Below are 25,224 nucleotides of genomic sequence, written 5' to 3'. Positions count from 1 at the left end.
CAAGTTTGAACACCCTTGGAAACATTTCTGGCTTCGCCACTGCTGACCACTAAGTGAAATTAGACATAATACTACCATCAAGTATGATATGTGCTTAAATAACACAGTATTTTTTCTAAGAGAATAGATCTCCAATCCCAGCCTTGTCAATGCAAGTGACAAACAATTCTTATAAACGGGTTTTAAGTAGCAATAGGAGGACTGCTAAACTAAAGTTTAGTCACATCGCATATAAACTAAAGTTTGGCACTGATGATTTGAGTGGGGATGCATCATGCATCTGAGAATCCTTTATATACATTAATCATTAGAATTATGTGACATATTATATACATGTCAGAGCTATACAGGCTAAAATAGCTGCACAGAGAAGAATTATATTACTGTGTCCAATATGTTTTGCATACTAGACAACTGAGATCACATGTACTCGGCTTAAATCAAATGCAGGAACGTTACATTAAGTTCTCTTGGTCTTCGAGCGAGCGCTTGCGTGCCCTTAAGTTTAGCTTGAGGCTTTCAGGCAAAGGAGGTGTTCTGCCCCGACGAAATAGAACTGCGAGCGCCCTCATCTTCCGGCATAGATCAAATACCTACAGAAGGGTCAAATTACAATTAGGACGACTAGAAAATAATTCACTCCTGAAAGTAACTTTATAGCTTTTTTCTTACTGATGAAGCTTCGATCTCAGCAACACCTTCACAGCCTTGACCACCTCCCTGAAGCAAGTCACAGTATCTTGCAGCCTCATTTTCATCCTCAAATACCTTCAGAGAGTTTAACATATTAGTTCCTAACTTCATTTGATCTTAGCCAAAAGACCAAGAATGGTGGATTACCAACTTTATCTATGTACGAAAATCACAATACGAAAGATTAGCACGTTCACTCTTCTAGCCACAAGAGCCTTTCACAAAAAAAAGGGCAGCCCGGTACACTAAGCTCCCGCTATGCGCGGGTCCGGGGAAGGCCCGGACCAAAAGGATCTATTGTACGCAGCCTTACCCTGCATTTCTGCAAGAGGCTGTTTCCACGGCTTGAACCCGTGACCTCCTGGTCACATGGTATCAACTTCTCCACACAGGCCTTTCACAATCTACCCATAATATTTGTCAATAAACTTGTCACTAAACAGGGCACTGACATGCTCTCAAACATTTAAAAGAACAATAAAATAGAAAAGCTAACAAGATCTATCTGCTGCAAAATGACTAAGCCTTTGATTTAGGAATGTCAAGTTACTAGAGAATGAGAACTGGACCTGGAAAGATGATGGAAAACCAAAAATTCTAGAAATTCTGGATAAAGATGCTGATGAAAGACCAATCAGAGGGACAAGAACTGAACACTTTCTGATATAAATCAAAGGAGTGATTTGTTTTGTGGAAAGGCGGACTTAATACTCTAGGCATTCTATAAACGATATACGAGCTGCCCTCCATTGGGATCGAATGAGCCCTGGGGAAAGTGGAAAGCAATAACACGACTACATAAATAAATGCATATTCCACCAACATGACACTGTCCTCTTTCCATATTCAATCACCAGACCAACACTTTGACAAATTAAACTCCATTCCATCTCTTTCAAAAGTTTCAAACAATTCAGCAATTTAACTTCAGTAAAAATTTCCAAAGAGAAATGTACTTGCAGTCTAGAAAATTAGAAGCATAAGTATTTTCATCTAAAGCTCACAGTGCTCCAACCTTCTACCATCACAATCTAAAATGCGCTCTTTCATAAAAGAGCCCTCATCCAATTATGACCTCCCGTTTTCATCATTTTTTTTCTTCCTTTTTATTTAGGTTTAAGGGGATGCCAAATATTGGCATTCTAGTCATCAGAGTTGCAGGCATATATAGAGCTTTAGCCTCTGAGAGGTTGTTACATTATCTATACACTCCTCCTTTCACAAGAAGATATACGATACACACACATAAATAATTGAAAAATAGAACTGATTTTTCCTTAAGTTAAATAGAATGATCAGCTGTTGCATATTCACTTAAAGACAGCACAGAAAGTGTGATGCTAGACCTGTAAAAGTGTAGCTTCCAGAATATATCTGAATCATTTCATGTGGCATACTGTCAACAACTTCATACAAGTGAAATTAAAGACCTCACGTAATGACACCAATATGCTTAAGACCATAACTTTTCAATTTTATTCTTTCCCTTCCTAAATTTCTCTCTCTATCAATTTTGATCCTCCAAGTGATATATGGAATTGCATCTGGACCATTTACAGAAAGAGAACTTTCTCAACCATCAATCAAAGGTCAGCAGATGTAGGAGGATGTCTAATCACCCAACAATCAGCTAATTTTAAGCTCTACTAAAATGTCATTTCTTGAACACTATGGGCAGATAAATACTTTTTTTCTAAACAATCTTAGTAAAGCTCATGTTTGGGAATAGTCTCAGGCATCATACTTTAAGGATGTAATTTTTGTACACATAGTGATGCTTCAATGTACGACAATTCTTCTTTGCTTTAAGAATATGTATTACTAACTTAAACCTTTTCCTGAAGGGTTACGGATCCTTCAAGATCTTCCATACTCTAGATATCATAAAATATGTAAGAAAACTTAGAGTGTCATGGAAAACTGAAAGAGGCATCAACACAAATACTTACAAGTACTCCCTCTCTGATATCCTCAACAAGCATCTGAAATCTTGTGTCAGCTTCTGGCTGCTTTGCACGGTTTTTCCATTTTCCACCTTTCGAGAACAACATCCCAAGCTCTCTTTCAACTTCACTGCATGATGAAAAGAATCTAATTAAGAAAAGGTAATTAAAATTCTAGCTTAAACTAAAAGTAAGAAACAGACCTTTGGTTTTTCCGGGTCTTCATTGTACACAACTGATTCTCCCTCTGGGTCAGCACGTATACAGGTTTAGGTGTTTCTCTCCAAGGGTTAGCCTCCAGCACTGTAGTAAAAGATCAACAAGCAGTGACTTCTTGACACTTAGAAAGAGATGCTCAAAATGCAAACACTACAACTAGCTTATGTCCTTCATGTTCTTTGGTTTTGATATAGGCCCTAGCTGCTAATATAAGCTTGCTTTTACTTATATGGGTTTTCTACTCTATGACCTACATTATGTGTTCCGCACATAGTAGGTCTATCAGCTAGTATCGATAAAGCCTCCAGAAATCACTAAACATGTTAGCATACAGTCGGCCCTGGAAAAACCACAGGTACATCTTTAAGGTAGAGATTCTATCGAATGCTTGACTCACTTCTAATAAACTACTTCATATGGCATACAGTCGGCCCTGGAAAAACCACAGGTACGTCTTTAAGGTAGAGATTCTATCGAATGCTTGATTCACTTCTAATAAACTACTTCATATACAAGTGCAATCATAATGAAAAATTACGAACAGAAAAGATTTATCATTTCTATGCAAGAAAAGTTTGCTGAATAAAGATTTTTTAAGGGAAAGTAATGTTTAACTAATATACAGTAATCTTGAAGTATAATAATCTAGTGTAAATAAAAATAATTAATAAATAATTCTTAATAACAATATATGATGAGGTTGCTGCACGCTTCCTTATAATATGTTAATCTTAAAATAAAATTCTTTAACTTTATTGCAGATCAGAAAATTGATAGCGTTTGAGTTTTTTCTTATGGAAAATGCACAAAAATGGTTTAAAAGATGCTAGAAAGGCAAGTAATCATTCTAGTGTATTCTTTTTACAGTTACTTTCAATCTTTCACTGAGACTACCTTTTTGGTGAGTCATTACTTTTGTGTGCATTTTCCGACTTATCTTTCTTGCATCCTCATTATCTTATCATGTATAAGGTGCTTGGTTATATCTTAACGGAACTTTTCATTATTTTCAAGTTTTGTGTAATATGGATAATTACAAGTGTTTTAAATAAGCTAAAACACAGTTTATGAAATGAGATCAAAATTTCTTTGTTCATTGTTATGCATTACTGTTTTTAACTGTCCTTACTCTATAAGAATGAAAAAAATGCTAAATTTTTCTTTGTATGAAAAGACACTGTCTTCATTTATATGTTTGTAATATAGCTACTTAGTTCTTCTATTTCTAGATAAATTAGACGCAACTATTACTTTTATGTTCAGCTGAATTCTTCTGAAAATAGCAGCAACAGTTACTATTATGAGGAGATCTCAAAAGCATTCTATGTTTGATTGTGGAATAGGATGGGACTCAAGAAGGAGAAAGGAATATCAATGTTATTGTTATCTGATGGGAACTGCGCATAAAGAGAGACTTTGTCCTGATCTTACAGCCTCCAAGAACAGGATAAGAAAGTTAGGTGATATAAATTTACAAACATCCCCCACTAATGCAGTCAAACTTTGCAAAACATGTTAGGCAATTGCAATTTGCCTTAATCATAATCAACACTGGATATGACATTTCAGAAAATGGAGAAAAGAATACTCTTTTCGACCTTCAAAACCATGTCAATATCCAACTATTCTAAACTAAAGAGAGATATTTAATGCATTGAAGGTTGAATATTTCATCAAAAGCCTAAGATTCCTTTAAATGCAAGTCAATAATGTCTCCTTCTCTTGAACCTTAACCTCATTTTGTATCATAACACAAGTAGAAAGGACAAAGGATATGATAATCCAGTGATTTTTTTAGCAGTTACTCCCGTTTTTAATATAGTAACTGCAAGTCTGCAATTGACAAAGCTACTTAATTCAGGCACCACATCAAAGGCAAATTACAAAAGAAATTGCACCAGTGTTTGCTTAAACAGAAAAAAGATTTTATTATATCTCGATTACAGTACTCTATGTAATCACCTCTTGGTTTCATTTTTCTGACTTATTTCATTCGGGAAACAATTTGAGAAGTGGAAGAAAGACTAGAAAATATGCCAGCACAGCAAGCACTGGTCATGGAGGCTATCGTCTTTTCAGGTTTAAAATGTTCAAGTTTTTTTTTTTGAATTGGTAACTATTGTAAATATTATAAATATCAGTACATAGGTTGCACTGAAAACCAAATTTACATTGAGAGAATTTGTAGATGTTCTAATTTGGGACCTAGCAAGATCCTAGTATGTCTATGATTGTCAATGTATCTTCTGTGTACATCTGTTTGCACCAAAAACAAAAAAGAAGAATACAATTGAGTTTGATCTTCTGCACAGGATTGCTTCTGTCTTCAAAACATCTAATGTTCCTTTCCCTCCAGACTGTCCACCAAATACAAGCCGGAACAGTCCTCCATCTATCTCTGCTAGTTGCTTCAGCTCCAGCTTCTTCCCAGCTATAAAGGACATCTTTAATCATGTATGGCATTGACCATGAAATACCCTTAAGACTAATAAAGATTTTCCATAGTTGATCTGTAATCTTGCAATGAAGAAACAAATGGTTGACAGTTTCTGCATTTTCCCCACACTGAAAACATCTTGAACACAGAGAAATTCCCCTTTTTATGAGATTATCCTGGGTTAAGACCGCCTCCTTCGCTAGTAGCCATGTGAAGCAAGCTACCTTGTATGGAATCTTTGTTTTCCATATATGTTTCCAAGGCCATGTGTCTACCTGTTGATTATTATGATTCAAAATCTTGTATGCATTCTTCACTCGGAAAACCCCTCTGTTGTGCCTCTTCCACCATATTGAATCCAACCCTTCCTATAATCCTGTAAGTGCCTCCAGCTCTTTGTAAAGGTCAGCTAATCTTGTTATCTCTCAGTCATTCAGCTGTCTTCTTATAGCTATTTCCCATCCTTGACGACTCCTCATATCAGCTACTGTCCTATGCTGGTTTTGTGCTAAACCGAACATATCTGGGTATCTTTCCTTTAAGCTTCCAATTCGTAACCAATTATCATTCCAAAATGATGTGTTCCTTCCGTTGTTCACTCTTATGGAGGAGTGGTTCTCCATTATAGGCCAAAGTTCTCTGATGGATTTCCACACACTTACTCCATATGATGTACTGACTTTTTTTGACACCCAGTTGTTTTCTTCACCATACTTTGCTTTGATCACTTTGCCCCATAAAGATTGGGGTTCTTTAGAGTACTTCCATAACCATTTAATTCTAAGAGCCTTGCTTTGGTTCTTCAAATTCCTTATCCCCAATCCACCTTGTTTTTTATCCATTGTTAGTGTCTTCCATTTGACTAAATGGAAGACCTTTTTCTCCTTATTGCCTTGCCAAAGGAATGATCTTCGAAGTTTGTCCAATCTCTGTAGAATGCCTGCTGGAATTGGGAACAAAGACATCATGTAAGTAGGTAGAGAGTCTAATACTGAGTTGATTAGAACTAGCCTACCCCCCAATGATAGATATTGCGATTTCCATCTTGACAACTTCTTCTCGCACTTTTCTATGACTGAATTCCAGATTTCTTTTGATTTGGATCTTGCACCAAGAGGCATCCCAAGGTAAACAGTTGGTAGGGACCCAACTTCTCCTCCCATTATCTGTGTCAGTTGCCCCATGTTGTTAACTTCATTAATGGGAAAAATATTGTTTTTTCTCCAGTTAATGTGTAATCCTGATACTCCCTCAAATAAAACCAAAATTATCCTTAAGAATCTAAGTTGGTCTTTTTCAGCATCACAGAAGACTAGAGTATCATCAGCATATTGGAGATGTGTGATCTCTAGATTGTTAGCCCCATTCCTGTTTACCTCAAAGCCTTTAATCCATCCACTGACTTTAGCCGTTTTGATCATGTTGTTCAAACCTTCCATGACAATGATGAATAGAAAGGGAGATAAAGGATCACCTTGTCTGAGACCTCTGTGTGAGTGAAAATAACCTTTAGGACATCCATTTATGAGAATGGAGAATTTCACAGTAGAAATGCAAAATTTCATCCATCTAATCCATTTTTGCCCAAAACCCATTTGTTCTAACATTCTTAGTAGGAAGCTCCAGTTCACATGATCATAGGCCTTCTCGATATCCAATTTGCATAAGATTCCAGGTTCTTTCCTTTTTATTCTTGAGTCCACAGCTTCATTAGCAATCAACACTGCATCAATTATTTGCCTTCCTTTGATGAACGCCATTTGTTGAGCATCGACAATTTTCCCAACCACCCTCTTAAGTCTTTCAGTTAAGACTTTTGAGAGCAATTTGTAGAAGCTCCCTATCAAACTGATCGGTCTGAAGTCTCTCAATTCTTTCGCACCTGTCTTTTTTGGAATCAAAGCTATATATGTTGCATTGAAGCTTTTCTCAAACATCTCCTGTGAATGGAAGTTGTTAAAGGCCGCCATGATATCTTCCTTCAAAATGTCCCAACACTTTCTGAAAAAACCCATTGTGTATCCATCTGGACCTGGAGCCTTGTCACTTGCGCACATCTTCAGACTGCTCAGCACTTCTTGTTCCTCAAAGTTCCTCTGTAAAGACTCCCTTTCTGATTCAGAAATGCTTGAACTATTTTCGAAATTGACTGTTGGTCTCCACTGTTCAGGTTCTGTGTATAGCTCCTTGTAGAATTCAATGATCTCATTCTCTATTCTTTCTGGATCCTCGACTACTTCATGTCGAATCATTATTTGGTCAATGTTGTTGTTTCTCTTGCGTGCATTTGCAGTCCGATGGAAAAATTTTGTATTCCTATCCCCTTCTTTGAGCCACAGAGCTCTTGATTTTTGTCTCCATGCAATTTCTTCATTCTTGAGTTGCTCCTCAATCTCCATTAGAGTAGCTGCTTTCCTCACTGATTCCTCCTCCGTCAACGCTCTTAGTTGTTGTGTTGTCTCAAAATCTGCTAGTTTACTTAGCAATTTTGATTTTTGCAGTCCCAAATTGCCTTCGTAACTTCTGCTCCATCCTTTTAGCTTGCCCTTGAGAGCTTTTAACTTGCAAGCTAAAATGTAATCAGGTCTTCCTGAGAATTCAAAAGATCCCCACCACTCTCTAATTCTGTCATCAAAACCTTCCACGTTCAGCCACCAATTTTCAAACTTAAAGTATGATTTAGCTTGTTCCCACGCACCACAGTATAGAGCCACAGGTGAATGGTCCGAAATCAACCTTTGTTGGATAGTTTGCTTGATGTTTCTGAAGCTTACATCCCATTCTTCTGAAATAAGAAATCTATCAATTCTTGAAGCCGATGTATGATTGTCCCCTTTGAACCAAGTATAGTTTCCTCCTTCAAGTCGAAGATCTATCAACTCCATATCTTCTATAAAATCCGAGAACTCCACCATCGCTCTGGACCTCCTTGAACATTCCCGTTTTTCAGAAGGGTACCTTGTAACGTTAAATCGCCACAAACCGCCCAAGGACCTTCTATCAATCCCCTCACTGCACCAATTTCTCTCCACACTTTTTTCCTTTCTATTCCACAATTTGGAGCGTACACTCCTATTATGTGACATTGAAAATTCTGTAAAAGAGCGTCAAACTTGCACGTCAAAGTGTATGCACCAGTCTGTAACACCTCCCCTTTCCATACTATGCAATCCCATAACAACAAAATCCCCCCTCTCGTGCCGCTAGCTTCTAAACTTGCATACCTCACCCATCTACCACCCCATGTTTGCCTGACTATTTCCTCGATATCCCCCTCGACTTTTGTCTCTTGCATGCATATAATGTCTGCCCTCCAATTCTGCACTTGACTTTTTATGATCTCCCTTTTCTTCTTATCGTTTAATCCCCTTACATTCCAGGAAATTACTTTGGTCTTCATATTGAAATGATTGATAGATCTCTTCCCCTACTCCTTTTCCCGTCACTCTTGAATTTGACATCAAAAGAAGTTAACCCTTTTAATTCCAGCGATCCCTTGAATCTTTGTTTCTTCATTGTTTCTTCACCTCCAACTCTGTCTCCACCCTTCTTACCTGTCTGCAGCTGTCAATTTGCATTAACAACTCCAGTGCTTCTTCTTCATGGCCTTGAAAATCTAATCCAAACATTTTCCCCAATTTGATCATATTTTGATGGACCCATATTGTTGCATCCATGTCTTTATCCAATAATGGATTGTGTTGCTGAACTGCTATAGGGTTCACCTCCTCGATTTCCCACTCTTGGATAGAGCTAGATTGCTTCAGATGATCCAAAGCACTTCCCACACGATCATTCCCCTTCTTTGTGTTTGTACTTTGCTCCCCTGCCTTATGTTCCAATCTTGCTAACTCTACTCCACCTTTTGGCTGACTGCAACTGATAAGTGTTGCCTTTTGCATACTTTCATGATTTACATTGGGGGTTGGCTCCCCTGGAGAGGACTCTTTTGTCCCCAAGTAAGCAGGTCCTCCCATTTCCTCGATATAAGGCTTCAGCCCAGTATCAACAGAAAACTCACACGAGAGGTCATTAAAAATGACTTGTGCAACCAAATCGGGGTCATAGGATTTCAGCTCGATTTTTGACACTTTACTGCTCTGATTCATCGAAGTTGAACCTTGTGTAAGTTGCCCACTTTCCTTTCCTTTATCAGTGCTTAGTTCATACCGTGTCTTTCTTTCAGCCCAGATTGGGATGAAAAATTTGGTACCGTCTCTTTCAATCCCAACCTCATTGGGAGTCTTTCTGCCATCACCAGCAATTTTGATTCTTGCCCACTTTAGATGATTTTTGAGATCAGTTTCTTCTTCTGTAGCTAACCATCCCCCACATAGATCTCCTATTTCTTTGAAGATCTTTTGTGACCATAGATGTAAAGGAATTCCCATGGCTCTAATCCAGCATGTTTCCTCAATTTGTGAGTTTGGAATGCATCCAGCAGTATGATTCCACCATTCCAGATGAAGCTTGAACTTTTTCCATCTCCATTCCCCTTGCACAATCTGCTCCGCCATGAATCTGTTTGGAAATTCAAAAAGAAACATGTTGCCTGTCATTTCGTATATGTTTACTCCATATGCTTTGTTCCATGAGGCACTAGCCCATCGCCTTATGTCTGCTAAAGTGGGTCTCTCATTGATTTCTTTCCCAAAAAACCCGATAATGCATCTTTTTAGGAGACCTGTATCCTCTCCTCCAGTAGGTTCCAAAACAGAGATTTCCCCATTGCTCGTGTTGACCCTTGCCTCTCGAAGGGTATTGGATTGCCATTTACTCTCCTTAACTGCTTGGGCATAAGGAAGATTTTCCACAGTGTTTCTGGGTGGTACTATGGAATTCAGCCTGGTGTTCTGATAAATGAATCTTTCTATCTTAGCTGCTATGTCTTTCCAGCCGGAATTCAAAGTTAACTCGGGGATTATTATTACAGACCTCCCTTCTCCCTTCAGTGACAGAATACTCATATATCTTCCATGAGCGTTAAATTTCCTAGTACAGAAATGTTCTATCATTTGCTCCTTGTACTTCCATCTCTTCACTAGATTGTTTTGATCTGTCGATGCTTTAAGTGCAAAGCAGATCCATTCCATTGCCTTTCTGCCCATGGAAGATCTTCTCATCATGTTGCGACTTCTCTCAACCCATTCAAACCATGTGTCTTTGTTGGAGTTCCATCTGGTGATGTCGAAAGACTTGAATCCTGCGTTGAAATATATCCTGTTGTCTCCCATATTATACTATCCAGCTGCTTAGTTTTTGAAATTTAGAGGAAAGTTTTCGCAGTGAGCTAGAAAGTTTGAAAGAAAAAAGGAAACGGGAACCAAGAATCTGGACAGAAAGATTCCCGCCACCGGAAAAATAAACGTTGTCGGAATTCAGAAAGGATTGTATGGGTTTGGTCGGAAATACCCAGTGAGCATGCTGTCCAAAAAGAAATTTTTGAAAAGAGGTTAGGAGCTTGCTCACGCGCCGGCGCGTGGCATTTGTCTCGCCGGAGACGAGCTGCGCGTGGGGGCGCGTGAGGGGTAATTTGCCGGATCTATTTTCAGAGGGTTGGTCGGAATTTAGCTGGCGTGCTAATGGTGTTTGTGTAATCTCAGAAAACCTTGTTCTCAGGCTCCTCGGGGAGTGTGCCTGAGAGCTTAAGAAAGTAGAGAGAGAAAATGTGAGTTTGATAAAATGTTCAAGTTAATCAGGTGTTTTGTGGCATTTGTTTTCGTATTAGGTGTTCTTTTGCAACGACTTTAGTCGAAACCTACTTAAACAAACCTAAAGACTTGGCCTCCTCACCTGGACTAAAAGTATAAGTAGAAAAAGAGATGAGATAGGTAGACTATAAATTCAAGCAGTGGTGGAGCTAAGTGGAGGCAAGGAGGTTCAACTGAATCCCATTCACCCTAAAATTATACTGCACAAATGCATAAAAACCTATGTTGCTCAGACCCTCAAAAATATTGCTGCACTTTTGGATGATCCGATACACACCCGGCGATTTTGTTGAAGAGTGCGTGCAACATAGGTAAAAATTAATTTTCTAGAGTTATATATAAACTGTTAAATCCCCTTGACATAAGTGTAGTGACAAAGGGTTGAAAAATTTAGATCATAGGTTCAAATCCTAATTTTGACATTCTAATATTTTTCTTAATCCCCTTGTATGAATTCTTGGCTCCTTTACTAGACTCAAGTGACCAATTATGTGAAAACTAATTTGGTATTCCACATGAGTTAGTGAAAAACTAACTCCAAATACTTGAGAGCATTCTTGTATATAACTTTCAAAACTTTAATATTTAAATTTTATTAACTTATTCAAATGTTTACACTTTTCAACCCCTATTTTAATATTTTTTTGCAGCTACTTCTAATGTACTCCTTCTGCCCCATTTTATGTGATACTTTTCTGTTCAAAAAAAAAAATACCTTTCTGTACTCGGAAAAGGTCCAAATATGCCCTTGAACTATGCGAAATTTGAGCAAATTTGCTCGTCGTTAATACTCTGACACAAACATACCTCTACCATCCAATACTTGTTCCAAATATGCCCTTATTTTAAATGACCCCATATAGGAAGGCATATTTGGTCCCATGCGCATACTTTTGAAGGAATATTTGTCCCATTAAAGTTCTTAGCTTTTATGTTATTGAGTAATCTTGTTTGGTTCAAAATGGAAGTTTGTAATTGTAATGATTACACAAATCGATTGTTTTCCTTCTGTAAATCTTAAATACGAACAAAGAGAAGCAAAATATAGAAAACCTGAACCAAATATTGGAAGAGAAACATACATAGTGGCCGGCCAATTTGAGAGATTTCTCTTCCAACAAATAGTTTATGTTTTTGTACACTTTACTTCTCGTTGTTCCTACACCATGCTTCTCTTTGTTCCTACGCAAAGTGTATAATGTTTTGTTTGTAAGGAGCAGTTAAGTAATTTATTTTTTGCTATTGAGTTGAGATTCAACACGTTTGATTAATGCAGTTGATTCATTTATTGCCTATGGTGGCTAGACTTGTCTATTGTGTTACAGTTTTTATTGTTGTGATGCCGAGAGTGGCTATTTAGTGGTATTTTGAGGTATAGGAGGCCGTGGAGACATTTATTGATATAGGTGTTCCAACAAATGGTTTAGGTTTTTGAATACTTTGCTTTTCTTTGTTTGTATTTAAAATTTAGTCAAAAAAATCAATCGATTTGAGAGGAGGATTTTATTATTACAAAATTCCAATATAATGTCATGAATCAAACAAGATAACTCAATAACATAAAAGCTTAAGAACTTTAATGGGTCAAATATGCCCTCAAAGTATGCGTGTGGGACCAATTATGCTCTCCGTTTGGGGCCGTTTAAAATAAGGGCATATTTGAAGCAAGTACGGGACAATAGTGATATGTTTGTGCCAAAGTATTAACGGCGCACAAATCCGCTCAATTTCGCATAGTTCAAGGACATATTTGGACCGTTTCCGTTCTATATTTTAACAAAACTTTAAACTTCTAATTTAACCATTAATTTTATTATTTATAGCCACAAAACTTTATATGACATATTTTCGACCACAAGTTTTAAAATTCAATCTTTCTTAAACTTCATACTGCCAAATAGGGACGAAGGGGGTAAGAAATAAGTCAAACGAAATGTAAACAGTAAGAGAAGCTGAAATAGACGAGAGAAATGAGGTTTACCGTCATAGCTGCTGCTATCGAAACTCTGTTGAAGATGTCTACGCATGTCATAGGCACGTGACGACACCTGCTCTACAAACTCGTTAGGAGTCCCCGGAATAGTCCCATCCATACGAAGCGCTCTCTCCACTTCCTCATCTCTTCTCGAACTTTCCTCTTCTTCTTTGTCTCCTCCGGTACTCAATTTGCAACAAACAGCCATAGACCTCATTCTATTACAACTTCTAGGTATCTGGAACTGAGGAAACGGCGATTTTGACTTGGCGTGAGAAGAGAGAGCGGAGATTCGCCGCCGATGGTGGTGGTGGCGGGAAAACTTTCCAGGAGGAAGAACGATCGACGGAGGAACTGATGAGAGAGAATCCATGAGTTTGAGTTTGAGTTTGATCAGCGTAGTTACGTGTTTGATACGATTCGATTTAAACTGTGAGAAAATTAGGAGAAAACTAGAGTATTCTGTGCGTGAAGGAGTTGTGTAAGTGAAGGAGAAGAGAAGAAAAGGAAGTTGTTATTGTGTAAGCAACTGGAGAGTTTTGTGAATCTTCTTTGGTGTGTTTTGCAGATTTTTTTTTAGCTGTGATTCAAGGATGGGAGTCATGGGACCCAGTTGAGGTCGTGCCAAATACCTAAAAATAGCTCTCCCTTGTAAAGTGATTAAAAAATAGTTATACTAATTTATCGAAACACGAAAAGTTCAACGTTGGATTATATAACTATTGCATATAAACTTTTAAAACTTCGGTAGATTATGAAATTCCTGTTATAAAATAAAGACTATAAAGTAAAGACAAGTATAGAGAGAAACTGATATATTATTCGAATTCAAATTGATGTACATAATGAACTGAAATCTCTTCTATTTATAGAAGAAAGGAAGCTGATGTGTAAGCTGCTACGCAAGCTGCTGTGTAAGCTGCTACTACAAGCTGTTGTGTAAGCTGCTATTACAAGCTGTTGTGTAAGCTGCTACGCAAGCTGCTGTGTAAGCTGCTACTGCAAGTTGCTGTGTAAGCTGCTATTGCAAGCTGCTTTGTAAGTTGCTACTATACCAGATATGAATAATCTTCTACTGAGAGCAATGTTTATCCATAATGGAGTACTGAATGGATAAGCTTATTATACCCAGTATGGATAATCTTCTACCTAAGGTAATGTTTATCCATAACCGGGTACCGAAGCGATAAGCTTATTCAGGAAGCTTATTTCCAATAGAGTACTTAAATAGATAAACATATTTACGGTGGAGTCCCATATGGATAAACTTCTTCAGGAAGCTTATTTACAACGGAGTACTAAATGAACATCCATAATATAATATATTTATAACACTCCCCCTTGGATGTTCATTAAAAGATAATGTGCCTCATTAAAACCTTACTAGGAAAAACCACGTGGGAAAAAATCCTAGTGAAGAAAAAAGAGTACACATATTTAGTAATACGCATTGCTGGCTGTGAACACGTGATTTTTGCTTCGCACGACAATCGCTCCAAAAGAAATAAAAAATAATAATAATTGGCCCTGCTGTACAATTTTTGGATTTTTTACATGGCACTTCGTTAATTATTTATGATTTTTGCTCATTTTTACCTCATTAAAACAAAATACAAAAAATGTGTGCGTCATGCATAATTCGAACCATAATCCGGTCGTTAAAAATAGAAAATCATAAATAGGCATCTTCGTCCGTAATTTTGTTTTGTTTGATTTTACCTGCTTTGAAATATTTTAGTGTGTGTGCAAATAATTGTATTGAGTGTGTATTTAATTTCAATTTGATTTTGTTGCTTAGTTTTGTTTTTAAAATAAAGAAGAAAAAGAAATAACAATTAAAAAAAAGGGGCTTCTTCTTCCGGATTGGGCCAATTTATTAAAATTGGCCCAAACAAACAATGCACAAACCAGGCCTGCCCGGTCCAGTCCAACCTGATACCCAGGGTGTCCCAAACGACGCCGTTTTTATCCAGTTTGATCTGAGCCGTTGATCTCAGATTGATCAACGGCCAAGATCACACTTCCCATACCCACGAACAAAACCCGACCCGTTCCACCCGGACCAACCCAAACCCCCTTTAGTTGAAACGACACCGTTTCCCCTAAGCCTTTAGATCCAAGCCATTGATTTCAGTTGATCCAACGGCTGAGATCAACCCACCCATTCCATATATAAGCCTATAACCTTACCCTGCCCCCCCATCTGATACCCAGCTCCTGTCTCCACCTTCTCCCCCATCAAACCCTAGGGCCGCCCCTGTATCCCTCACCATGAAAACCGGCGGCATGAACGCCGGTGACCTCGCCCTTAACACCATAGAACCCCCTTGCCGTCCTGAACCCAAATCTATCAACCACACACCTCGAATCCTATCCCACCTTCTCGAATCTTCATTTGAAGATTCGAGTCGGAACCTAATCTACACCGATCTGCCCTAAATTCATACCAGACACTCCCCAGACCCCCCTCGTGACCAAACCATACTTGGTTTGGTCCGAATCTGACCAGGGAAGCATGAATCCCGGATCTAGTTTTTGAACTTTAAAGGTCTTCGTCGATGGTCCGTGTCTTGTTCAAACCAAAGGATTAAGGTCTAATGGACCTTAATCGAAGTGTTTCTCATCTGAGAAACACTTCGATTAAAGTCCGTTCAGCCTTAAGAAAGGTCTGTCCGAGTCCGAGTTAAGGTTTTGATCTTTTGCGGTTTAAGGTGAGTTCTTTTCTTATTTGTTTTGGTTCATTTGATTGTTGTAAGGGTCTGTTCATGTTTTGTTTGTGTCCCCGAATTTTATCAACTATGCCCTGTCCACTTTGCCTGAACTTTTTGCTGTTTGGTTGAGTATCTTCTTCTACTTGTTCTGATAGTGTTGTATGTAGGTATTTGTTGTGCAATTAGTTGAATTCCAAATTTGTACTGATTAACTGATTCCTCGAAGCACAATTCTGCTCAGTCAATATAATGCGAACCTTGTGTGATACTGTTAAATGTCGGATTTTTGGCTACGATTGTATGTGTTATAACTAATATAGTCGAGTCGACATGTGTCGTCAATTAGTTTCAACTGTCTGAACAAAATAAATCGATTTGCTTCTGTTGAACATTGCCTGAATCAATTAAGAACCAAGTTCAATTACTTATAGTTGTTAATAAGATTTCAGAAACCTAAGGCTTGGTCTGTAATTGAAATATGAGTTGATGGCATGTGCACTTGTGCACAGCATGTGCATTGTGCACAGCCTGTTTCCTGCATAAAAGGGCTTTTAATTTAAAAATGGTTTGACAGCATATGCTGTCAGATATATTCTACTGCCCATACCTTGCTTTAGTTTAAGAAGTATTAAGCCTTTTAAAAGTTAAGCCTGCCAAGGGAATGATGGGGTTTAATACTTAATTAGCTAAAGTGGAACTGAAAATGGAAGGCACATGGGAGGGGTATGGTGATATTCTAAACAGACTGTTAAAAGGGGTAGTGTTAAGGCTTATAAAGGGAGAAGGATTAGAGGTGAATACACACATAGACAGAGGGACATCTAAGGGAGATAGAGATACAGACCTAAGAGAGGGGAGGGGAGAAATACACACACTGTGAGGATATAAGAGAAAAAGGGGGAGCTAATAGAAAATACATACAGAGAGAGGGAGAGACATAGGGAGACAGATAGAAGAAAAAGACATAGAGGGATACACAGACTGGGAGAGACTAAGATCTGATAGGAGATAGAGAGAGGAAAAAGAGGACTGTAAGGAATTTCTGGGGAAGGATTTGGAAATACATAGATATACATACAGAGATAGAGATACACAGAAGGGAGGAGGAAAGAAAAAGAAGAGATCTGATAGATACACATAGATACAGAAATAGAAAGAGAGCAAGGAAGAGATAAAACAGATTAGGAAATCAGAAACTTGGTCTTGTTTTGTCTGAAGTTTATCTGTTGTCAATACGTTAGGCAGTGTTGCTTCTTCTAAGTTTCAATCGAGATTATTGTTAGTGTTTTGTTGTATTTGGTATATCTCGGAATTGGATTGTCTGGAGTTTTGTTGCCACCACACTGTGTGCTGTTTCATCTGGCTGTTTCCTCTTCAACTCTGGTTCCACCTCGCAATAGAATCTTTTCTGTTGTGCTGTTCTGATTGCTGCTGTTACTCTGATCCTTGCTGCCGCTATTCTGTTTCCTGTTGCTGCTGCATTTCTGTCCTGCTGCTACTGCTAGTTCTGTTTCTTGCTGCTGCTGATTTCCCTACCTTCTTCTCCTTCTCATTTGCATTTTCAGTATTTCCAGGTACACATTTCAAGTCCCCATATTGGTGTAACCGAAACAGTTTGAAAGCATGAAATGAAAAAGGGTTGAAGAAGTTCAAAGTTATTTGTTGTAATATTTGTGGTATATTAATGGGCCTGTGTAGTTGTTAGTTTACAATTCAACAGTACGAAAGTGTATGTTAACTAACACTCATCTGAGCTTAGTCCTTCATGTTTTAGTTTGTAGTTGTTTGTTAATACGGGGTATAAATACTCCAAACTTATACTATGCTGCCTTGTTTTATTTTAATCCTTTTGTTGTGTCTCGTTAGGTAGTACACAAGATCACATTCAAATCCCATTAGTAACAATGCCTAGTAGTTAACCCCTTTAATCTTGCCCAAGTAAGTTTAGCTAAATTCAACTCAAGAAATGTTCGGAGTATGTAGCGTTTCACCAGCTTGTATGTCATTTTCATTAAAATCAAAGACAGGGTCCACGAAATACTGCATTTTTCATCTTGCAAACAATTCACCAAATGAATCAAATGATTGACAGGAAATCCGGATTTGGTTAAGTAAATTAGCACGTACCTTTTTATTTTTTTTTATTTTTAGAGACAAACATAATAGAAAATGTAGCCACTTTAGGATATCTCTCGTAAATAATAAGACGAGCCTCGCCAAATAAAAAATGCAAATTGCGGGGCCCTCAACAACTAATCATAATATTTAGAATTCGGGCTAGGCCGTTTAGTGAATCTCATGGCCTTCTCAAAAAATAATAACGCGTTAGACTCTTTAGGCGCGGCTTAATTAAATCATATTCTTAAATTCGGGTGCACATTGATGTGACCCAAATCCAAATCTCAACGAAGTCCAAATGTGTTGACGATCACGGGCGCATTGATTGTGACGTGGTTCGAGATGCATTTTCACGACGTTGAAATTCTATAAAAATAAGTGATAATGATAAAAGCGGTTTAAACTTAACAAAAGCACGTAAGTCATAACATGTATTTAAATCAGATATTTAGCCATTATAACAATTTAAGCGACCGTGCTAGAACCACGGGATTCGAGGGTGCCTAACACCTTCCCTCGGGTCAACAGAATTCCTTACTTAGAATTTCTGGTTCGCAGACTTCATTTGGAAAAGTCGAAAATTTCCTCGATTTGGGATTCAAGATAAACCGGTGACTTGGGACACCAAAAGCCAAACCTTTCCCAAGTGGCGACTCTGATTTAAATAAATAATCCCATTTCAAATATTGTCACTTAAATTGGAAAAACTCCACTCGCGCATTTAACCCTTCGGGGCCGGGCGCGCAAAAAGGAGGTGTGACAGCTTTGGCGACTCCGCTGGGGATTAAACCCAGAACCACTGGTTCAGGGTTCAAGAATTCGAGCTTAGGATAATTGTTATATTTGGCTTTATTATCTAATATTTATTACATGTTTTTGCATAACGTGCTAAATGTTGTCTTTTACCGCTTTGATATTATCTGAACTGTATATAAACTGTGCCGAAACCCTTCTCTTCTTACCTCCGGGGAGAAGCTCGCTGGTCGAGACTCCCTATTCTGTTAGTGTCAATACCTGAAATAAGAAAGAGGTCGGACAAGTTACAAAGCCGGACGATCTCGCGGGTCCCCGGTACGTAGCCCCCTCCTCGACTTGAGTTGTCCGCTCGGGTACACAGTCTAGAACAAGTACCCAGGTTACGAACCTAGAATAACTTGACTTCATGCCGGATCCCTAGTAGGAACGCTTATTTGCATCATATTGCATTTGACTTAGGGGACTCAACACAGGGGTTGGGTCCGTCTAGGACATGCAACCTGAAATGAAAAAGACCACCCTGCTGCATCCTATTTGTTTTGTGCATTTATTTGCTTCGGTTCCGCATGCTGACCGGTTTCTAAAAAAGGAAAATAGCAGCGTAGGGAGATAATTACTTATTTTGGAAAAATAAAACCAATGTTCAAGTATTGTCAAAACCTCGTCGGAATTTTTCTAAAAAAAGAATAAAAACAAAATTTGTCTTCTTAGTTTGAATTATTAAAAAAAAAAATACAAAAAAAAAAATTTTCTTTCATGTCCAAAATCAAAAAAAGAAGGTATTTATTTAAAAGTAAAAAAAAAAAAGTGGAAAATTCACAATTCAAAAAAAATGTTGTTTCTTTCATAGTACCCCTTTTATAAATTCAGACTAATGGTCCAAATATTTCTTTAAAAAAAAACATAAATATTTTCTTTAGTCTTTATCTTTTTTTTCAAAAATAATAAAAAAAAAATACTTATTCTTGATTTCTAGGTTTAATTTGATTTTCTCTATTCCTGATATGCCCGAACTACGCCGGTTTGATTCTCACCGGATGTGAGATACGTAGGCAACCCTCGTCGGGTTCAACCCCCATTTTTGCTAAAATAGCCAAAATCAAAAAAATGCGTTTCAAATTTTTAAAGAGTCATAAATAAGTCAGGTGACGTTGTTTTGTCATAAATAGCCGAATGTTCCCGAAAGGGATGCCGGAAGGCTGACTTTGCATAAACAGCCACCTTTGGGTCTTGTTTAGCATTTTTATCCAATAGACCCACACAGCCTTAAAATCTTCGTCCCCGAAGTGTTTAAAGGCCATGTTCAAAACTTGATCCCCTCTGTAAAAATATTTTTGAGTCAGTCATTTTTGTTAAAATCACCTTAATAAATGTGCAGGATGAGCACGATGCAAAATGAACCTTTTTCAATAATGACCAAAATCCCTGTCAAGTTACGGCTATGGTGGAATGATCTAGGTGTTGAAGGACAAAATGAGGTTAAGAAATATCTGAAAGGTCTTGTGGGTTTATTGGAAATCCAGCCTCGGGGAGATATCATAAGAGCTTTGGTTACCTATTGGGACTCGGCGCACAATGTTTTCCATTTCTCTGATTTTGAACTCACCCCGACTTTGGAAGAAATGGCTGGGTACATCGGGAATGCTGAACTTCCGTTAAGACAGAAATACTTGGTTGCCCCAAGAGTCGTCACGGTACATCGGTTCCTAGATTCATTGAAGATACCTAGAACAGTCCACAACCCGGATCTAGCAGCCGGATTTTGTACTCCATGCTTCATATATGATAGGTACGGTCATGAGGGGGGATTCAATAATCCAATCAACAAACTGTGCAGCAAAGGAGTTCGTCAGAAGTGGGACGAGCACAGACAGGTAGCGTTCATGGTAATGTTCCTGGGCCTTCTGGTATTTCCAAGGAAAGATGGAAACATTGATTTGAAGATATCTGGGGTCGTCAGCACTTTACTCACGCAAAGTGACAGTACTCTCGCGCCAATGGTGGTATCTGACATCTTTCGGTCTCTCACAGCTTGTAAAGCTGGGGGAAATTTCTTCGAAGGTTGTAACTTGCTCCTGCAGATATAGATGATCAAGCACCTCTGCCATCATTCCGAGATTTTAAGCCATGGTTCCCCGGAAAAGACCTGCATAGAAGAATCTTACACGAGAACCAAGGAGATCAGTTTGCCCAAAGGAGCCTTGGCATGAACCTCGTTCTTTCAAGCTCTTACTGCCAGCCAAATACAATGGATGTTGGGATGGTTGCCTGTTGGTGAGATCCTATATATGTCTGCAGCTAAAACTCATTTCTTACTGATGGGTCTTAAGAGCATTCAACCTTACGCACCCTGCCGAGTTTTGAGACAGTTCAGAAGGTGCCAGACAGTACCTCATGAGGAAGATCTTAGCACTCAAGCAGTTGAGATAAGTCCTAACGGACAATTCCCAGAAGCAAAGATTCGCCGAATCTGGAGTGAGTGTCAATATTTGAAATCAGATACTTGCGTGCGGGATCGAGCCAAAGGAGAAACGGCGCCAGATTACCTTGCATGGTATAGAAGGAAATTGAGCATGAAAGGCCAGCTAAGAGACCCCACATCCGGGATTTCACCGAATCATCGCAAAGACAGTGGGATTGGTTAGCAAAGGAAAGAGACTATTGCGCCGAAATCAGCAGGTTGAAGCAGCAAGTGGAAAGCTTGAAATACGAACACGACGTGCAAATTGCCACCGGTCTGGGAAAGCGGAACGGGTTAATTCAAGAAAATGAAATGCTCAAAGCCCAGATCAAACAGATAAGGGTGGATGCGGATAGACAACCAAGGCGTCAATTAGATGAGCAGCTGATAAAAAGGCTAAAAGTTGAAATCAGGGAATGGCAAGATGGTTTGGAGAAATCTGAAAACATCATAGCAGAGCTCAGGGCACAGTGGGATACAAGAGCAGATAAGCATCGTCGATACCTGAATCAATTGGAAGGGGACTACGAGAAAACTATTGCTAAAATGAAGAGAGAGATGGCTACACTTGAGATCAAAGCAGCTAATCAGGCCAAGGATTTCCAAATTGAGAGCAGATACTGGTACGACTCAATAGCCCAGATGAAGTTGGAAGTACGGCGACTGAAGCATCAGCATGAACAAGATGTTCAAGTCTTCAAGATATGCAGCGATCAGATAAAATGCCTACTCGTGGAGAAGAAGCAAACCAGAAATAGGATCAAGGCCATTGCCCATGCCATCACCAGACGATGTCTACGATGTGAAAACATGTCCAGCATTACCGTCCTCTCGGCAGTAATGGGTTATGTTAAGCAGACTATGCATGAGTTGGAGCAACTTGAGAGGGATATCACGCCTAGGACCGCGGCGAGGCCGAACGATGCCCTGCGGACACCAATTTTCAAAACCATAATGCACTCATAAGTCAAGCCTGTATCTTAGCATCTTCTGCCTGTTTTTCCATCAGGGTGATTTTTAGTCTATTTTGAGTCTAGGTTTATTTTCAAAGTTTGCTCTTTCTTTTGCAAAATGTAGTTTGTAATAGAACATTTCAACAATGAAGAGGTTGCTTCTTTTACGCTCATTTGTGTTTTTCGAACTACGTAATGATCTGATTCACGTAGGCATCATGATACGTAGGCAATCCTCATTGGATCCGGTCGCATTTCTTTTACTGCAAAATAAAAAAATTATCCTTAAGGTGATGAGAGTTAGCAGATCAAGAGGTAAAAATGAAAGTTAGCAGATCAAGAGGTAAAAATGAAAGTTAGCAGATCACTTAAGGTGATGAGAGGTGCTGCAATTCGTACAAGGAAACTTGCTAAGGACATGCTCGTGTTTTGGAAGAGAGTTGACAAGAAGATGGCAGAAGTAAGGAAAAGGGAGGAAAAAGAAGCTGCAGAAGCTTTGAAGCGTGAACAGGAGCTTCGTGAAGCAAAGAGACAACAACAAAGGCTCAACTTTCTGCTATCTCAAACTGAACTTTACAGCCATTTCATGCAAAATAAATCAACTTTATCCTCTGAGGCTGTGACTTTAGGTGATGAAATGACAAATGACCAAGAAATGTTGTTAAGTTCCAGTGAAGCTAGACCTGGAGATAAGAGGGAATATATACAGACAGACCCTAAGATTAGAGGAAAAAACACACACACATCTAGAGGGACAGACATAGAGGGATACACAGACTGTGAGCAGATAAGAGAAAAGAGAGAGATAGATAGAGAAAGATCTGAGAGGAGATAGAGAGAGGAAAAAAGGAGGACTGTGAGGAATTTCTGGGGAAGGATTTGGAAATACATACAGAGATAGACATACAGACATAGAGATACACAGAGGGGAGGAGGAAAGAAAAAGAAGAGATCTGATAGATACACATAGATACAGAAATAGAAGGAGAGCAAGAAAGAGATAAAACAGATTAGGAAATCAGAAACTTGGTCTTGTTTGTCTGAAGTTCATCTGTTGTCAATACGTTAGGCAGTGTTGCTTCTTCTAAGATTCAATCGAGATTATTGTTAGTATTTTGTTGCATTTGGTATATCCCGGAATTGGATTGTCTGGAGTTTTGTTGCCATCACACTGTGTGCTGTTTCATTTGGCTATTTCCTCTTCAACTTTAGTTCCACCTTGAAATAGAATCCTTTCTGTTGTGCTGTTCTGATTGCTGTTGTTACTCTAATTCTTGCTGCTGCTATTCTGTTTCCTGTTGCTGCTGCATTTCTATCCTGCTGCTACTGCTAGTTCTGTTTCTTGCTGCTGCTGATTTCCCTACCTTCTTCTCCTTCTCCTTTGCGTTTTCAGTATTTCCAGGTACACATTTCAAGTCCCCATATTGGTGTAACCGAAACAGTTTGAAAGCATGAAATGAAAAAGGGTTGAAGAAGTTCAAAGTTATTTGTTGTAATATTTGTGGTATATTAATGGGCCTGTGTAGTTGTTAGTTTACAATTCAACAGTACGAAAGTGTATGTTAACTAACACTCATCTGAGCTTAGTCCTTCATGTTTTAGTTTGTAGTTGTTTTGTTAATACGGGGTATAGATACTCCAAACTTATACTATGCTGCCTTGTTTTATTTTAGTCCTTTTGTTGTGTCTCGTTAGGTAGTACATAAGATCACATTCAAATCCCATTAGTAATAATGCCTAGTAATTAATCCCTTTAATCTTGCCTAAGTAAGTTTAGCTAAATTCAACTCAAGAAATGTTCGGAGTATGTAGCGTTTCACCAGCGTGTATGTCATTTTCATTAAAATCAAAGACAGGGTCCACGAAATACTGCATTTTTCATCTTGCAAACAATTCACCAAATGAATCAAATGACTGACAGGAAATCCGGATTTGGTTAAGTAAATTAGCACGTACCTTTTTTTTTATTTTAGAGACAAACATAATAGAAAATGTAGCCACTTTAGGATATCTCTCGTAAATAATAAGACGAGCCACGCCAAATAAAAAATGCAAATTGCGGGGCCCTCAACAACTAATCATAATATTTAGAATTCGGGCTAGGCCGTTTAGTGAATCTCATGGCCTTCTCAAAAAATAATAACGCGTTAGACTCTTTAGGCGCGGCTTAATTAAATCATATTCTTAAATTCGGGTGCACATTGATGTGACCCAAATCCAAATCTCAACGAAGTCCAAATGTGTTGACGATCACGGGCGCATTGATTGTGACGTGGTTCGAGATGCATTTTCACGACGTTGCAATTCTATAAAAATAAGTGATAATGATAAAAACGGTTTAAACTTAATAAAAGCACGTAAGTCATAACATGTATTTAAATCAGATATTTAGCCATTATAACAATTTAAGCGACCGTGCTAGAACCACGGGATTCGAGGGTGCCTAACACCTTCCCTCGGGTCAACAGAATTCCTTACTTAGAATTTCTGGTTCGCAGACTTCAGTTGGGAAAGTCGAAAATTTCCTCGATTTGGGATTCAAGATAAACCGGTGACTTGGGACACCAAAAGCCAAACCTTTCCCAAGTGGCGACTCTGAATTAAATAAATAAATCCCATTTCGAATATTGTCACTTAAATTGGAAAAACTCCACCCGCGCATCTTTACCCCTCAGGGCCGGGCGCGCAAAAAGGAGGTATGACAGTTACCTCTTGATCTGCTAACTTATCCTCATCTTGATCTGCTAACTTATCTTGAGCTTTTCCATGCAATCAGCATTAGGGTTTTAAACCCTAAACTGAATTTTCCTTTTAGTCAGCATTAGGGTTTTAAACCCTAAACTGAACTTTTTCCATTCAGCCAGCATTAGGGTTTTAAACCCTAAACTGAGCTTTTTCATGCAGTCAGCAGTAGGGTTTTAAACCCTAAATTGAATTTTCCTTTTAGTGAGCATTAGGGTTTTAAACTCTAAACTGAACTTTTTCCTTTCAGTCAGCATTAGGGTTTTAAACAATAAACTGAACTTTTTCCATTCAGCCAGCATTAGGGTTTTAAACCCTAAACTGAGCTTTTTCATTCAGTCAGCATTATGGTTTTAAACCCTAAACTGAATTTTCCTTTTAGTCAACATTAAGGTTTTAAACCCTAAACTGAACTTTTTCCTTTCAGCCAGCATTAGAGTTTTAAACCCTAAACTGAGCTTTTCCATGTAATCAGCATTAGGGTTTTAAACCATAAACTGAATTT

General features: G+C 38.5%; 1 protein-coding gene across 1 annotated transcript; it reads right to left on the bottom strand.

Moving 5' to 3' along the window:
- Positions 1-256: 256 nt before the first annotated feature.
- Positions 257-13,537, bottom strand: LOC107800327 (uncharacterized). Its single transcript, XM_075240986.1, has 5 exons — positions 12,985-13,537; positions 2,840-2,939; positions 2,643-2,766; positions 673-768; positions 257-593 (listed from the first exon to the last, which is right to left on the bottom strand). The coding sequence occupies exons 1-5, from the start codon at positions 13,349-13,351 to the stop codon at positions 456-458; spliced, it is 825 nt and encodes a 274-aa protein (XP_075097087.1). The 5' UTR covers positions 13,352-13,537; the 3' UTR covers positions 257-455.
- Positions 13,538-25,224: the final 11,687 nt, after the last annotated feature.

This window comes from Nicotiana tabacum, chromosome 20, assembly GCF_000715075.1.
Source record: "Nicotiana tabacum cultivar K326 chromosome 20, ASM71507v2, whole genome shotgun sequence".
NCBI lineage: Eukaryota > Viridiplantae > Streptophyta > Magnoliopsida > Solanales > Solanaceae > Nicotiana > Nicotiana tabacum.
This window is presented reverse-complemented; position numbering and strand designations above follow the sequence as displayed.